The 16768-nt window shown below is 42.7% G+C and overlaps 1 protein-coding gene across 1 annotated transcript in view; it reads left to right on the top strand.

The window, feature by feature from the left end:
- The window catches only part of ARID5B (AT rich interactive domain 5B (MRF1-like)), a 103506-nt gene that overhangs the window by 53045 nt on the left and 33693 nt on the right, over nt 1-16768 (top strand). Inside the window, exon 3 of the mRNA XM_010179940.1 lies at nt 13970-14082. Within this exon, the coding sequence (XP_010178242.1) occupies nt 13970-14082 (113 nt within the window). The remainder of the gene's footprint in view (nt 1-13969; nt 14083-16768) is intronic.

The raw sequence follows: 16768 nt of genomic DNA, 5'->3' as shown, positions 1-16768 counted from the left end.
AAATATTGACCAATTTGACCTTTGCTTTTGCTCAGTCAATATTTATCTCTTGGGACAGTGAATCTTCATATTCACTTTAGTTGAAGTCCAAGTCTACTTAATAGTGTACTTGGAAATCCAGGAGAGGTGCTGATTTGTCTTGGTGCTACTTTTATCTGTTTAAAATTAGATATACAGAAGGTTTGGCCACTCATGTCACTTTATCAGGTTTCCTAAACAAAGCGGCGGCAGGTCATGGCTGGTGAGGAGGCTTCTAGGAAAAACCTAGATGCAGCAGCAGGCAGAGTGGGTGAATGTGAGAGTGGAGCAATCCCGTTATTGGAAATGAGGATGAGGATTCCTGTAGAATGTGAAAGCCCTTCCCGATGCTATCAGGAGGAGGGGACTGACCGGGATTAGTCAATAAAGTTCTTGCTGTGTATTTCATGAGGCAGAGAAAATAAGCTTTGGAGCTTTCTAAACGTCCCACAGACTTCCAGCAACCTAATCCCACAGAGCACAACATCAGGTATTGTGCAGAACTAAAGAAAGGCACAGCCCAAGAGACCAGTCTGCAGGCAAGGGGGACGGTGGCTTGCCGGGGGTCCCACCCTTCCCCTGAGATGTGGTTCTGGGGAGCAGGTGAACCCCAATGCAGCTCAGCAGCCAGTTGTGTCCCTATTGCAAAGGCCTTTTACAGGTCAGTATTTCAGTTACTCCCAAGCGCCTGCTCCCCACTGTGGGGCTTGTTATGTCCCCCTGGCTTGGGTCGTGACTTGAAAGCCAGGGTTTGACCACCAGGAGTGTATAGAAAGTAGCGTAGGCCTGACCGAGCACTGTCGAATAGGACTGTAATACCCCCTTTATTATTTCAGCAGCAGTTTCAGTGTTTTGGGGCCCTGACTTAGACTGAAGCTGAAAGCAGCCTTCTCCTGAAAAGTGGGGATGCCGGAGCAGCACATGTGGCTGGAGCCACTGGCTCAGGGTCCCTGGTCCAGGGGTCCTGTCACTTCCTGTGCTGCTTTCAGGCCTGGCTGCACCGTATTTCTTCCTCATAGTGTCCCACTGAGCGCTGCTGGCAAAAGCCTCCTGTCACCAACAGGGGCAACACTTTGGGGTAGAAAAGGCAATTACTGTCCTTGTGAGCTATGCTGTGAGAGTGAGAGCAACTGGAAAGTGCTATTCAGGCAGTGGAGAAAGGCAGTGCCTTACAAATATCTGCTTATGCAAATCAAATAATCTGTCTTTTCAAATGTTCATTTCGCCTTTTCCCTGATTATATTTTCTGAATTGCCATATGTACTACTTGTGATATTTCAGTCTTGTCAAATTAAGATGAGAAAGCCTCATAATTAACTTAGGATATGTATCAAATAATGTTTGTCATTTTTACTGTGTAGTCAGTCAATAACATTACAGGTGGGCTCTAAGTTTCCAAGAAGAAGGTCTAACTTGTTTTTGTAATCGTATGACTATCAAAGATATCTTTATCTGGGGAAAAGGCATTGAGAAAGAAGAGAATTTTAAAATTGCACAATTGCGGTTGAAAAAAACAGAGCAGGCAACGTCACGCGTTTCTGAAGAGCATGCTGTTTGATTTTATAGTAAGAGTATTTTAAGAATGCTGATGGTACACAGGAAAGAAGTGAATAATTCTTATTGCAAAACCCTGATGGTTTAGTGTATTCAAAATGTTAAGACTTAATCAGCCCTGGATTTCTCTTAGGAAAAACAGGACATTTGGAAAGAAAAAAAGCCAGCTGAAGCCGTAGTAATTTATCAAAGCAGCATTCGCATAAAATAAAGGTTTGGCATCTTTAGGATGGGCTGGAAAATGCATTTATGTTTTCATGTACCCTTTTTTTCCTGATGTGCCTGATTGACTTGTTTTAATACCGGTGTTATTTACATTTCAGGGATGGGCCTCTATTATGCAGGAAATTGTCCAAACCCCTACAGCTGTATTTTAAATTGAAATGATTTTTTTTATGAAGTGATTGTGCAGACTTAATTTAGTAATCTATTATTAAATTTATAGTTTCAGGCTGTATAAAGTCTTTATATAGAATGAAAATGGGCACACGTGAAGATCTATGCTATATATACACCTGGTTCTGTATATTAAATCTTTTACATATGTTGTCCATTTTCAGAAACAAATAAACTGCTGCTTTTGAAACCTCAGCTTCTCTTCCATATTAGGGAATTCTGCAGACTCCCTATGTTCCTTAGCTTCAGTATAATGCTAAATCAGTTTGTACATTAGTCTATTTTTAGTTGTGAATGAACTTTATGGAGTGCAGCACGCAGAGCGATTTCAGAGATTCTCGCTCATAAAACCCATGTGTCATGTGCCACAGTTACAGCAGTAAACGTTATGCAAGCTCTGGGCTTCCAGGGGCCCAAGTCCTGGAATTTCCAGGAGGGAAAAGCATCCCCCTCGCCCTTTTATACGAAATTGTACACATACAGTAAATCTCATCGTATGGAATCGGGTTAAATGTTGTGACCTTGGCTGCGGTGAGCGGGCTGCCTGGCATGGCAGCCAGGTGACACTAGAGGGCAACTGAGAGTTTTCTTTAAGCCAACCAAGCTGGAGATGGTTTTAATATCAACGAAGTGTTTAAACTCGGTAAGGATTTATTTTCCTGTCTGCAGATTTCGCATATGTAACCTCTGAGTTTCCATTGACAGCAAGTAATAATCCAACTGAAGTTCTTCTGGGGGAAAATACAGCGGGAGCGGGTCAGGAGCCTGCTTTTGCCCAAATAAGGCTTTTTTTTTTTTGCAGACCCCATGTGTTAGATAATGATCAACTGACAGTCGGTCATGAGTTAATAATGCTGGATGCTGAAATATGCATACCATGTGGTATACAACAGTTCTGCGGGGAGAGACAAACACGGCTATAATTAGACATCTGAAACACAAGGAAGTGTGTAAATTGTTTAATAGTCCCTCCACTTAATTCGCTCAGATAATTTCCTAAGAACCGGTATTGACTACGAAAGAGTATTGCACAACCAACTTCGTGTTTAGTTTAAACCCTGCCCTGCTCAGATAAATTAAGGAACACAGCTCAGTTGTATTTGCGTTTTTCTGAGTGCTAGGGATTTACTGGGGCTGTAACGCCGAGATGGGCTAAATTCTGTTTGTGTTGGTGCTTGGGGCAATTACACTGAGTTCACAAGGCACATGATCTTACCATCAAGACTTCAAACCCACCATTTTTCGGGTGTTTTGGTGGTTACGCAAACTCCCTTTCTACTCATAGACAACCTGACAAAGTTACCGAAGTTACCACCGCTGCATTTTACTGGTGAAAAAGTGCAGATCCCTCCTCTGCTCAGCAATGCTGAGCAGCGTCACTTCCACGCCCCAGATTAAAGCACCGTGTCAGGTGTATGCAGGTCCCCGGGGTGCCAGGGCTTTGTCCTGAGCTGTCTGTGGAAGCAGTTATTTCTGAACCTCTTTATTGCTGCGTGCACTGCAATGAGGTGCCTGCTAAGGCACTTGCCAGCTGCTGCGGCTGAAGTCGGTGATGACCCACCCACGGATGGGAATGGGAGCAGGGCTTAGGCCAAGGCTGCTGTTCCTGTCTCCACCTAACGCCTTGCGTGGTCCTCGCCATGGTGGCAGCTGACCGTAGGCATCAAGCGGAGGGCTTACTCTAGTTTCTGCGTGTCACTTTACTAATCTCTTCATGCAGGCTGATTATGCCTAACAAAATTTGATTACTTTGCAGTGCAGTGATCACATGCAAAGAAAAAAAAAAAGGGAAAATTATAATATTCTTACAATTAAAAAATACTTATCTTTCTTATATAATCCGTTATAAATCAGAAATGCAAGAGATCTGAATAATATATGTCGTTTTTCACATGGTGCACAACTGGATGGTCATAGCTTCTTACCTGCTGTTGTCATTCCCAACAGCAAGGTCTCAGGAACCCATCCATTTTATGCTTCTTGCATGAATTTCTGCCTGTTTAGATTTGTACAGCGTCTATCCCTTACCAGTCAATTAGCCCATCTCATCTGCCTATCTAGGTGGATATGACTGGCTACGTATCTATTGTATTTCCGAGGTATGTAGGTCACGTCTCCGTTGGGTACTGCTGACTCTGCTAGACAGCAGTTTCACAAACGCTGGCTTTTACTGGAGAGAAAAGGAAACATTGCTACGAAAACCGCCTTAAGATTTGCTGTGTACTCTTATTTGCCTTTTATTTTCTGAAGCCCTCTAATGGGAAGTCTGCCTTGGGTGTTCTGCTGAGTTTTGATGAGATAGGCTGACTTGCATGGATTTGCTGTGCGTTTTCGCTTCTTGCTGCCGTGTTTGCACTGCGTTTGTCTTGGCTGTTACATAATCTGTTTGTGCCTTCTCTCTCTTTCCTCTCTTTGCTTTTGTTCTTTCTCTTTTATTTTTTCTTTTAACCTAGACTATTCCGAGAAGTCAGACATGCACTTCTTGACTATTGCTATGACCCTCCTACAGAAAGTGAAACCCCTTTCCACCGGGTGCAGCTTTCCAGGAGGTGACCTTTTGGGGGCAGAAAGCTTGGAGGCTGGAGATTGACTGCAGATTTCTGAGGAAAAGGGAAACTTGATGAAGCCATGTCTGATCCTGTCATGCTGCCCAAGCACGTGGTGTTTCATGATGAGATACGACGATTTCTTTGTTCGGGATTTGAATGCTTCTTTCCCGTTAGTGACAGCGAGAGTCATGCTGGCTTGGTCGTGTTCGATGTTTAACACTGGCTCAGCCTCAAAGATGCAAACGGCCCCAGTGAGGTCACCAGAGGTCTGTGCCTGCTCCAGGTCTTTACGAGTCAGGCATGTACTTTGCTGAATCAAGGCTACAGCCCTTCATGTTTCTTGTCCTGCATAGCACAGTACTTCACTGTATTTGATCCTAGACTCAGGCATTTTCTCACCAGAAGAACCACTGAGTCATCTAATCTGGTATGAACCCCAAGTAGTGGCTCACCGGCCAAAATTACCAGCAAATGCTTTCATCCAGTTCACCACCTTTTTTCTGCAGGAGAAGGGAAACAGCTGTTTGAGTGAGGATCACAGCCAGACAGCTGGACGCCTCCTCCATGCAGCCAGCCAGGCTGCTGCAGCCGCCTGCAGCGGTGAGGCTCTCCCGGCAGCAGCCTGGGCCCAGCCCTTGCTGTGGCTAAGGCAGGATGCCCACCTCCTGATTGATATCTGGACAAAGACCCTCAAATTGCATGCATTTCTTCCTGCACTGTGCACACCAGCTTGCGTCTGGCTCAGGCCTCTCCTGAAACATCTTCTAAAAGCTGGCCGTACGCTTTCCTCAATATACTGGCATTAGGTCGTGTATGTGGATTGCAGTGCCTAGGCATGCCTGGTTATGCCTCCTCACTTCTGAGTACCGGCTTTTTCTCACCTTTGAGGCACTGATATTACCTGGTGAAGTCACTTCTTAGTCATTTTTGCTCAAACCCAACACGGCTTGAGTTATTCAGACCTCCTTCTTGAAGGAGGACCTCCCCCTGGCCCCAGCATCTTCCTATCAGGGTATGTTGAATTTCCCATCAGTTTCCCATGGGGAGCAGCCTTGTGCAGTGTCACCTTTGGCTTGGTCAGCGGGACCTGTAGTCCTTCCTCATGGGTTTCGTGCTGGAGCTGTACTGAAGAGCATTTGGTTTGCATGGTCCATTTTTCCTTCTGATTACTCATTTGTATGACTCGACGTTAGCATTGTGCCAGTCCTTGTGTCAGTGTGAATATTACTGTCAGGGACTTCATATTTATTTCGCTGATGAAAATGTTGAATCTTAGCAAGGCTAAGACCAACCCCTGTGGAATCCCACCAGAAATATTTTCATTTGATAGAAATTCCCCACTGGGGCCTGCTTTTAGCTCTATCATTTAGCCAGTTCTTAATCCATTTGATACATGCTTGAATAAAATTATGTAGTGCTGTTTTTCAATCAAAGTGTTATCTGGTATTAGATCAGCTGTCTTACTGAAATGCAGGTAACTTCCATGTGTGTGCTGCCAGTTTCTCTAACCAAGCTTATAGTTTCAAAGTATAAAATAAGATGCTTTGTTTGTTTTTCTTTTCTATTGTTTTAAGATCTGGTTTCTGTAAAACCAAGTCAATTGACTGGCTTTAATTATATTCTTTTGCAAGCATATCATCTGGCTTCTTTGCAAATATGGAACAAATATTTACCAAACACCTCTTCCTCTTTTTGAATCATTAATAACGATCCTGTCATGTGTCGCCAGTACTAGGCCTACAATGGATTTCTTTATTATTATTATTTTAATTTGCTCTAAGGTCTACTGGAATGTCACATACTTGTCAGGCATAGATTTCTCTCTGAAGTCTTCAGCTTCCCTTTTCAATTTGCTGCACTTCGTAATTTCTAACACATGTACAGATTTTGTCCAAAAAAAACCTCAACCTTTTTCTATTTTTTTAAAAACCCAAATTAGTCAGCAGAACATAAGGAAGCCCAGATCAAGCAAAAGTCTTAACTTCTGACCATGCTGAAATGAAAACAAGGAGACTCCAAGCCTCATCCTGAATCTTGTCCCTGTCTTCTGTCGAAAAGAAAAACATTCAGTTTTTGGCATAGTTGGCCAACCTGATATTTGCAGTGCCTCTAACCTTTCTATTAAAAGCAGTGCTAGTCTGAACTGTAATCTGTGAAAAATACTACCTTTTTGCTTTTTTCGGAGATTGTCTGGTCAGGAGGGGGGTCAAAACAACAGTCTGCAGCAAGTCATATGTCTCCACATTAATCCACACAAGGAAGTGTCTGTTTCACTTATTTCCAAATGAGGAATGTTTTCTTTAGAGAGGTAGCAAATTGATTTTCCCCACATGGAGCGTGGGGTATCTCATTTCCAAAACAAAACTTTCAGAAATGGCTACACAAGTCTGCTCTTTCTGCGTGTGGGTTAGAAAGCAGCGTAGATCCTTAGTATTCCCTGCAAAGTTGCTCGCTGCTGTACTCCAGTTTGCAGGTCTGGCATGTTCAGTTATAAAGAAAGGAACAAGTGTTTGCACTCAAAGTCTAGTAAAAATCATTTTTAATGTTCAAATCGTTTTATGTGCAGCTTGAGTAAGCAAGAGGTGTGTGTCTGTGGAGAGGCTGTGTGACCTCCAGAGCTCAATGACAGCTTGAGTTGTTGGTAGGTGCTTAGCACTGACTCCTGTAGCTGTCCTTATATCATGTAGGGAGTTTCCCCAAATTCAGTTGATACTGTTGTTTCCTAAACAAAGGTCTGGGGTTTTTATAGTGTAGCGTGATCTTTTGATTTATATTCTGGTTACTTCAACTTCTGACCCTTTGATACAGTACTAGGTTGGTTGCAACTTGCTTTTTTCCACCAGCTCTGCACAACGGACCTGGGTGATAAATGCCCCAGGCCCTTCTTCTTGGACCCCATTTCCAGGAAGCCGAAGCTTTTAAATAAACTGTGAGGAGTGAAAGGAAAATAAATGAAACGTAAGATCCTGAACTCAGGATGCAGAAAAGGGAATGAGGTGAAGGAGAGAAAACAAAGAGATGGAGACGATGAGGAAATCAAGGAAGCAGCTGGGACTCCAGAACAGTATGCAAGATTAAATAACCTTTGAACAGTTTTTGAGACCATGCTTAAATATGGCAATATTCCTTTCTTAACTTTCAGGTATTGCAGAATGCCAGAAACCCCCTAGAGGGTTAAGTGTTAAAACCATTAAAACTGTTAACTTTCTATTCATTACATTTTTAAAAGGTGCAACGTGTAAGCATGTTTTTCAGCCGAGAGCTAACTTTTGCAGGCTGCTTTAGGGGTGTCCGCAGCAACGGGCTATTTGCCACCTGCTAGGAGGCATGGTCACTTCATGGATTTTCTGGGGACCCGAGACCATTCTTCTCACCTTGACTTCGATGGCCAGGCAGCTCTGTATGCCACCTCCAGCTTCTGTTTGGCACCTGAATCATGAAGAGCTCTTTGATCTGACACGTCCTGCTGTTCCTACCTGCCTGAGAGGGAAAGCCTCCTGGTCTTTTCTGTATCTACTGATGGTTTTGCAGCTTAGGGTCAGGCATTGTGGTGTCGCAGCTTTTGTGTGTGTGTGTGAAAACTGGAGAATGTATGAGGTACTGGCACGGTGCAAAAGGATTCTATGGGAAGATGTTCTGTGAGGTGTCCTACAGGGAGGAGAGATGATGCATCTAGCCCATGTCCTGCAGCTCGCCTCATGCGAGCACACTTCTCTTCTGAACCCAGCACCTCAGCACATCTGTGTTTATTCTTGCACCTTCCAGTGCTTCACCTTAATCCCAGCTTTGTGATTACCTCCCTCTGGTGCACTCCTACCTCTCATGTTTAGAGTTTATCTCACTGTGTGAGCCCACCCTAAATGTAGACCCAGATCTTCTGCTGACCCTTTACTGCTCATGCCCTGGACATTTTTACAAGCTCAGCTGTTGGGTTTTTTTTGTGTTGTCATACTCTTACAGTTGGCAAAAATGCTGTTGTTCCTTTCTTTTCCTTCATCTTTACGCAAGACGGAAATGTGGTCACAACAACAGGCAGCCAGAATCTGGTTGGCAGTGTAAGTTGTAAGTGCATTAGTAATGCTGAGCAGCTATCATGGTACATTCCTCAGCAAAATACAGCAATGGCCGTCCTTCCTTTTCCTTTCCTTTTTTCTTTTTTCTCCCACTTTTGAAGTGCTTCTGAGAAACTGAAGTACCAGCCAGAATCAAAAGTCATATCAGGAAATAGTTATGCAGATCAGAGAGGCCTGGAAAAAGGCAAGAACTTTGATCATGGGCATTACAATTGCTTAGATGTTCTTTAGAGTAAGTAATGTGGAGCGGGCAGGAACAAGGTACATGTTTTAGGCATGAGTACAGTACTGTTTACTTACATGGTTTGTTGAGCAGCCAGCAAGGTCCAAGGTTATTTTGGACTCAGCATGAGTAAGTGATCCAGGTATGACAAATGAGGTAATGCATTCCAGGGTCATTAAAAACTCTTGGCTACCACTGATTTTGACAAAGTGCCAACATAGCTTGACCTCGGCTGTGTGAAGGCCACTGTTTTTTTTAACACCCTCCCTATAACAATAGATCTTTTACATCAGCCAAAAATATGTGCATCAAGAGTATAGTGTTATGGGGGAGGGCTGAACTCATTAACTTCCAGTGATAATCAGACTCCTAAAAAAGACTTCATTCTGCTGTAACTAACCTGGTGAAGTCAGTACCCAAAACCACAACCATTGTCTCTTGACTTCTTGTGCATCTAGGGGTGGTTGTGTGTACGTAGTACATTGCATTCTCAGCATGGACATGGCTCAAGTGAGGCTGACTTGGTTACAGGGAGATGGGAAGCCCAGCGATCGCTTCCTCTTCCTGGGGATGCAGGTAAAGAAGGCGGCTGGTGGAGGTGCTCTCTTCTTGTGGCAGCCTACACTTTTCCACCGTATGTAGTTCTCTTTTCTCCTGCCCAGTCTCCTTGTGTCCCACTCAATCATAAGGTAACATTTCATGGTCTTCTGAGAAATATCGATCCCTCATGACAAACAGCAAGCAGCAATCTCTGTGTGATCTGCAGGGACTACCTGTTTCTAAACAACACCCAGGTGATACTCATGACAGGCCCATTTCACACACTTTCACTTAATTGGGAGCACCAGACTTTTACCATCAAGTAGTACTCGGCTGAAAAACAAAGTCCACACCACATGCATACGAGTTGATAATCACATCTTTTGTTCTTTACAGTTACAAATGCTTGCGCTCGAACTAGATCTTCATCTTGGGTTCTTGCTTGATCCTTGTGAAACCCTGTGTTACAGCCTTGGCATCCTCTGCAACAGCAGGCAGCATTGCAAGTGGTGGTGGTTGCATTGCAGGGCCAGCCGGGTCGGTGGGCTCTGAGGGACAGGTTTGTTTAAATGACACCAGCTGGATCTGCTGCTCAGGGAAACAAAGCAGCAACGTGCTGATAGAAGAATGGCATCCAAGGAGTGCTGAAATGGTCCCTCTCAACTCCTGTTGATGGGGAGAGGTAGCAGGGACTATGGTGATGTGTATGGGAAAGAGAACCAGCCCAAGGACAGAAGCGTGCCCTCGTGCTCCTCCTGCTCTCCTAACACGAGGAGTGTTAGCTCTGGCTGTGTTTTACCTGGTCATACCTGAAATGTTTGCCAGGACTCAGGAGGCGAAGTTGCTTTTCCTGCCGGGCTCTAGATTGCTATTGCATCTACAGATTTTGCAGGGAAGATAATTTCTTGTGCATTGCCATTTTCTAAATGTACTTGACCTCAGCGATGACTGCCAAACTTGGGATGAGCTGTAATGTGAAGAAGAGGCTCCTTGAGTCAGCAAGGCACAGGCATGTGTGGGCTTCAAGGAGGTTTGCTTCTGGAGGTCTGAACTTGCAGGTTTGGGACATTTATGTTGTACCAGGTGTAAGTCAGCCCTTCCATGCCTGCCTGCCTTGGACAGCAGCAGCTCTGCTCTCCTGGGGTGGTGTTCCCTGCTGTTTGCCAGCGTGGAGGTCTTCTGCCTTGCATCGCAAACCTTCAGTGTACAAGGCACCTCTGCTGTGATGATATTGATCCTCTGAAGCACATCTAAGTGGAGGCAAAAAGTGTTCTCAGGCGCCCATCAAAGTGGACATTTCAGTAGCTGGGTTTTCCCCTCTTTCAGATGCATCAGGAAGCAAAAGAAAGAAAGGAAGGGATAAACGCCACAAATTGCCAAAAGCAAATGTGCTGTCAAATGCACAGGGGAAAAAAGTATTTGAACTGGTAGTGTGTCGTATTTCTCATACTCGTGTTTTGGGCACTTATACCAAAGAGATGGCAAATAAATGCAAACTTTTTTCTATACTTATTTATTCAGTTTTTTGCTTTAATTTGCTTTGTTTATGTTCTCACCTTCTGGGAATGTACAAGTTACCAGGTCTCACTGCCACAGATGCTTTCAGAAAATTAATTTGAAAGCCATATGCACAAACATGTGAAGAAACTGAATTGTTTCAGATACTCTCAGGTAGTCGTGCCAGAAGCCCTTCTCCACCAGAAAGCAGAAGAAGTAGGGGATATTCACTTACCTGTCCAGTACGTACTGAACATCCAATGTCATCAGGAAAATTGGCAGTAAGCCACATCTTGTTTGTAAAATGGCTTTAAACTGATTATGAATAAGAAATTCAAGATATCTTCCGCGTGCTCATGAATATGTCATAAGCGAAATAAAAAATGAAAAAAGAAATTAATTATGTGACTTGCAAATTATTCCTTCAGTCCTAGTCATATTTCCTAGCTCAAGAGAACAAAATGGATATAGCTGAAATATAAATAATCTTCGACTAATGCATTTGTTTATAATGACTTAGGGAGCAAATGTCAATGGCTTTGTTTCAAGTGTGACTGGAACTATTTCAAATGTTTTCTTTAACAGAGTAGATAGTAGAGGCAAGGGCCTTCTCTTCAGGTATTAATTCCTATGGCTGCTCTCTTGTTAATTGTGCGTCTGATCTGGAATGGCTTGAAGTGATTTAAAGTCATACGGTCTTGAAGTGATTTAAAGTCATATGGTGCCATATGCGGGACGCTCCTCGTGTGGTGCAGCCAGGCCTTCCCGGCTGCGGCTCCCGAGCCATGGGGAGAATGCAAATAACCCATTTCATAGTGGGTTGGTGCCAGTTCTGCCATGGAAGGCTCCAATTCAAACAGTGTTTATATGCAAGCTCAGTATACCTGGAATTTAGGAACAAATACCTTCTTGCTTTTAAAGCTTTTAGCAAAACATTAGGAGTGCTTTCTAGTGTGATAAGCAGTACGGTGCCAAAACTAAGGATAACAAGTATGTTTGGAAAACATTGAGCCTTGAACTAGTTTGTTTATTAAGACAGAAAGAAAGAAAGAAAAAGTAATTCATATGCAAGTGTATTTGATCCTAGCCGACCCGTATCTCTCCCTGGCCATTGCTTGGACTGGGTCGAAGGGTCCATTCATTTGAAGGTTGATGTTTTAACGCGTGGGCCAGGGTGTGGTAAACTGAGGGAATGTTTCTGTTTTTTTCAGTACCTTTTTAAAGAAGGTGTGACTTCTGAGGCTAAGCACGGTCAAGAGTCTGTCCATCCCATCCAGGTCTTGTGCAAAAAAAAAAAGCAGGGATTGTGGAGAGATGAAAGGCGGAGGGTATGAGTGAGGCTGATAAATAAGGCAGGGTGGCGTGGCTGGGGCTGGCAGTCTGGCAGCCAACACTGGAGTCCTCGGAGCTCATCCCACGCTCCCGCCGAGTCGCTCATCTCTGTTTATATGAGTAATGGAGCGGCTGGGGGAGGGGATTTGTAAGCACGGAGCAAACACTCGTAGTGTTCATTTTGTGTAAGACTGACATCCACACCAAGTCAAGACTTCCAGCGACGTAGTGTGCAGTCACATGCTGTAGCATTCATGAGTACAGATATAAATCAGGCAGATGTTTGTCGACTGGAATGGGTAATAATTTCTTTCTCTCTTTGTTTGATTTTGCATGTTAGCCTCAGATGACAATTTCAGAATTGCTTTCTGCAGTAGTTTTCAATAAGCAGAATGTGCTTCACTGGAGATAGATGGAGGTATTTCTGTAGGGAGATAAACATTTTTATATAGGCACGAATACGGACTTACACACATGCAGATATATACAGGTATATGTATTTACGATGTGCCAGTGCTGGGGGAAGAAAAAGGATGTGTCTTTTGGACTTTTAGTTTTAAACCCACAGCTTTTCTTTCTCTCTGAACAGACCAAATATGACACTGTTACTCAAACTATAACATCAAATTAGCACCCTTTATTGTGTTTGCGAACTAATTAAAATGTAAAATGTCCTGAAACCACTGGCTTACTGTGTGACAAATGTAAGATTAGAAACAATTAGAAGACACTCAAGAGGTTTGTGGTGTTTAGATTTCTGACATTGTTCTAATCATCCCTTTAAGTAATGAAAACAATGGTTACCTAGAAATTAAAGGTTTAAAGGAAATTATCTTCTTCGGTACAGTCATTAGTTAATGATTGTTTATCATTTTAAATGTTGCCTTAGTAGTCAGAAGCTGATTTTTTTAAAACCTGAAAGCAGGCAGGACGCGTAATAATGAGCAAACAGCTGCTTCATCCATTATTTCTATATGTGATCATAATTTGTATTCTAATACCACTATTGAAAGATGAGTCTGGTATTTTTTATGGTGGTCCACATCCCGTTCTACGTATGGCTCAGCACGGTTAGGATTTAATCGCTGTGCTATTTCAGTGCTGTTTTATCTTAAGAATTGGACAAAACTGCAAGTGATTCATGTTAATTTATATGTGTGGTATGTAAACCTTACGAAACAATCAATCACTTATTTCAGTACTTGTCAACTTCCAGAACTAGTTGTTAAGGGGTTTTTTGATCCATTTCAGGACTCGGGGGTAATTTTTATGGTTTTTTTTAACTTTTTAGAAGAACTTTGACAAGAATGACAGGATATGTAAACACTTCTTGGAGCTGTAAGGAATTTCAATATTTAAGAACATTTCCAAAACCAGATGTTTCCCGAAGTTGGAAATAGTAGTTAGTACTCTTATGTGAAGATTAAAAATAATAAATGCAGCAGGCTGATTAATGCAAAGTTACCTATTAATATTCTATTTTGTTCTTTTTTGTACCGTGAAGAAATATTTGTGCTTTCTCTCCAAGTCCTTCGGAGACCACTGTTTGGCTTTGTATTAATTAGTCATGAGAAAGTAAAATAGATTAGCCTTGGGGGATGTTCTATAGAAACGTATAGTGTGTCGAGATGTAACCCATGGAGGATGGGAATCTTGTAATAAGCATTTACTGTAGACAGATGTGTACATTTCTATGACTGATTGTAGTGGAATTATTTATTATGCTTTCAGCTGTTAAGAATCCAGTATAAGACGATGTGCTCAAATTGTTCTCCATTAATTTTCAGCGCCAAATCTTAAAGGCAGACCGCGCAAAAAGAAACCTTGCCCACAGAGAAGAGATTCATTAAACGGCATTAAGGATTCCAACAATAATTCTGAGAGCAAAGCTGTTGCCAAGGTAAATCACTTAATACTCTTTTCAGTACACTCTCCTTTTTTAGGTACAGCCCTGCCTTTGTTTCCCAGCATGCTGTTTCAAATTTAGAATGTAACTTATTTTCTTGGGAGATAAATGTAATTTTTTTTTCAGTAGTTTTATTCTTCACTTTAATTCGTGTCTGCGTTCAAAGTTACCAGCAACTATAATCACCTAACAACCTAATGCTATCAGCTTGTTGGTAACTGATAGTGCTTAAGCTTTCTTGGCATCCAGTGTGAGTTTTCACATTCTGTGACACACAAACATAGTTTGTGACAGTATCTTCAAATTAAAAATAAACCAGGGAGCAGCTCACCCTGTTACAATGTACTTCTAAATATAAGTTTGAAGATAAACAGACTATGAAACAAGAGCTGCTTCAGTAATGGTTTCTAAGAAGCACACACAAACGACATTACCCTGACGTTAAGATCTCAACTTATTTTTAATAAGAAAAAAAAGATGAAGACAGAAAGCTTAAAAAAACCAACCTGGGCTGTTTCTTTAATACTTAGTGCTGAGCTGCATGTTCCAGGGTTTGTTGAATAGTGCATGCTTATACAGAGTCTTCTGTATGTGCTGCAGTGCTTAGCCAATGCTGCAAGTGAAAAAATGGATCATTGATTTGTGTTTATAGACTTAATCTTTTTAGATATTTATGGGTTTGTGTCCTCTCCTTAAGGTATTTAAAAATGGAGCCCCTGTAGTGCAATTTACATCCTATTTTCTATGTTGTCTGCGTGGTTTTAAATAGGAATTTGGGTTTCTTTTCAAAAAGCAGCACAAATGGCTCCTTTCAAGATGATTTAATTTGAAACTCTAAGATGTAAAGATGGAAAATTACTTAGAGCAATACTTGTAGATTTTTATCTGAGGCAGAACTTTGTCACTGTGATACGTTTGAGCAAAACAGCTAAACAGGTTAGCGCAGACTGCATTTTTAGGCCAACTCCTCCCGAATCCATTGTTCCAATAAATTAGATGGATGTGTATCTGAAAAATGCTTCCATTGTTGTGACCATCTCTTTAGGAAATACAGTGAATCTATAGATCCATTTGCGTTGGTATTGTTGCATGCAATGAATGTCCTGGGAGATTAGGAGGTTAAAGAGGTCAAGTGGAAGTGTTCTCTCAGTTTCTCATAGGAAGGCAAATTAAATTCCACCTCCTCCGCCTCCCTAGGAGTTCAGCTAAAATGGTGCCTTCTGTTGATGACGATAAAAGAGGCTGAAGTTCATGATGAAGCTCTGCTCTTAAGTCACTGTTTCTCTCCTTTTTGTGCCCTGTTGTGCTCAGTTGGGGTCTGTGCTATCGTATTAGACAAGCATGGTAAAAGGCAATGAAGCCTGGTGAGTTGAGTTGCAGGGTCCTGCCAGATACTATAGAGTTTGCCTGGATGTTTTTGCTCTGTGGAAGAATGTGCAAAATCCACGGTGTGAAAATGTCTCAATTTGCCTCAATTCCCCCTTCCCCCAGTCAGGCTTCTCATGGTAAAATATTACCGGCAAACTGCAGCATGGGCCATGTTGTCAGAGCACCCCAGACTGCAGTATGAGTAGTTCTGCCTCTTCAGCACCTGATATATAGGTATCAGATAATTAAAAACAACAGTAACACTTCATACCGAATTGTTTATCCTCCCTGTTTATATTTGGGTTCACCCTCAGTCAAATGGGAGGATATTTCAGATAAGAAGTAATTCCACTTATTTATCTAGTCATACTGTGCTCATCATTGTGCAGATATTAATAGCATTAATTATCTTGGCCGGCTTAATTTCATTATAAATAATAGACATGCTCATGATATAATGTCCTTGCATGTAGTCATGCTGTCTTCGCTGTGATTCCTCGCATCAATCTGTGTCTCACGGCTGTGGATATACTTTAATAAGAGGGACAGTGAACCAGAAACCCTCTGCAGCAGATGTATTGCACTTCATACAGACCCTGCGTATGGGTTTCTGGGAAAGGAGGGGAGAATGGAGATCCACCCGCTGTCTTCTTATTGTGGGCAACAGTTTGGATGTGAAGTCATCATCTTAGGCTCAACGCTGGGTTTCACCACCCGTTTTCCTCCTCTGTCCGTGCTCCATCTCCAACTAATGCTGTCAGCGGGTCCTTGGAGAGCCGACTTGAACACCGCTAGAGTACACAGGACAAGTCCACTTGTGTCCAATGCTGAAATATTTTGGCAGCAGTCCTGACCATATTCCTGCTCCAGCTAAAATCCCTTTTGACCAGAAGTTGTGCTGCTTTCATCCTCAGGTCACGGCACCCAGTGTCTGACAGCAGCCTCATTTCTCAGGTGGTGAGGCGACGTCTCTGACAGAGCCGCAGTGGCTGCAGGGTTCGGGTCAGGAAACGGCAGAAGTGGCATTTTGAAGACTCTGGGTTCGAGCCTGTCAAGACCAACGCATGATTGTAGTGACTTGCTGAATTTCATGTTCTCAGCTGCCGATGACTAGAAAGCTTTGTACCTTCCTACAACTTTCTTAGTTCTCGTTAGGCATGTTTGCCTTCAGTGGTCGCAGGTTGTTTTCCAGGCGGGTTCGGGTCAGGAAACGGCAGAAGTGGCATTTTGAAGACTCTGGGTTCGAGCCTGTCAAGACCAACGCATGATTGTAGTGACTTGCTGAATTTCATGTTCTCAGCTGCCGATGACT

This window comes from Mesitornis unicolor, unplaced genomic scaffold (assembly GCF_000695765.1).
Source record: "Mesitornis unicolor isolate BGI_N332 unplaced genomic scaffold, ASM69576v1 scaffold4422, whole genome shotgun sequence".
Classification (NCBI taxonomy): Eukaryota; Metazoa; Chordata; class Aves; order Mesitornithiformes; family Mesitornithidae; genus Mesitornis; species Mesitornis unicolor.
The sequence above is the reverse complement of the archived record's forward strand: the minus strand, read 5'-3'. Positions and strand labels throughout refer to the sequence as shown.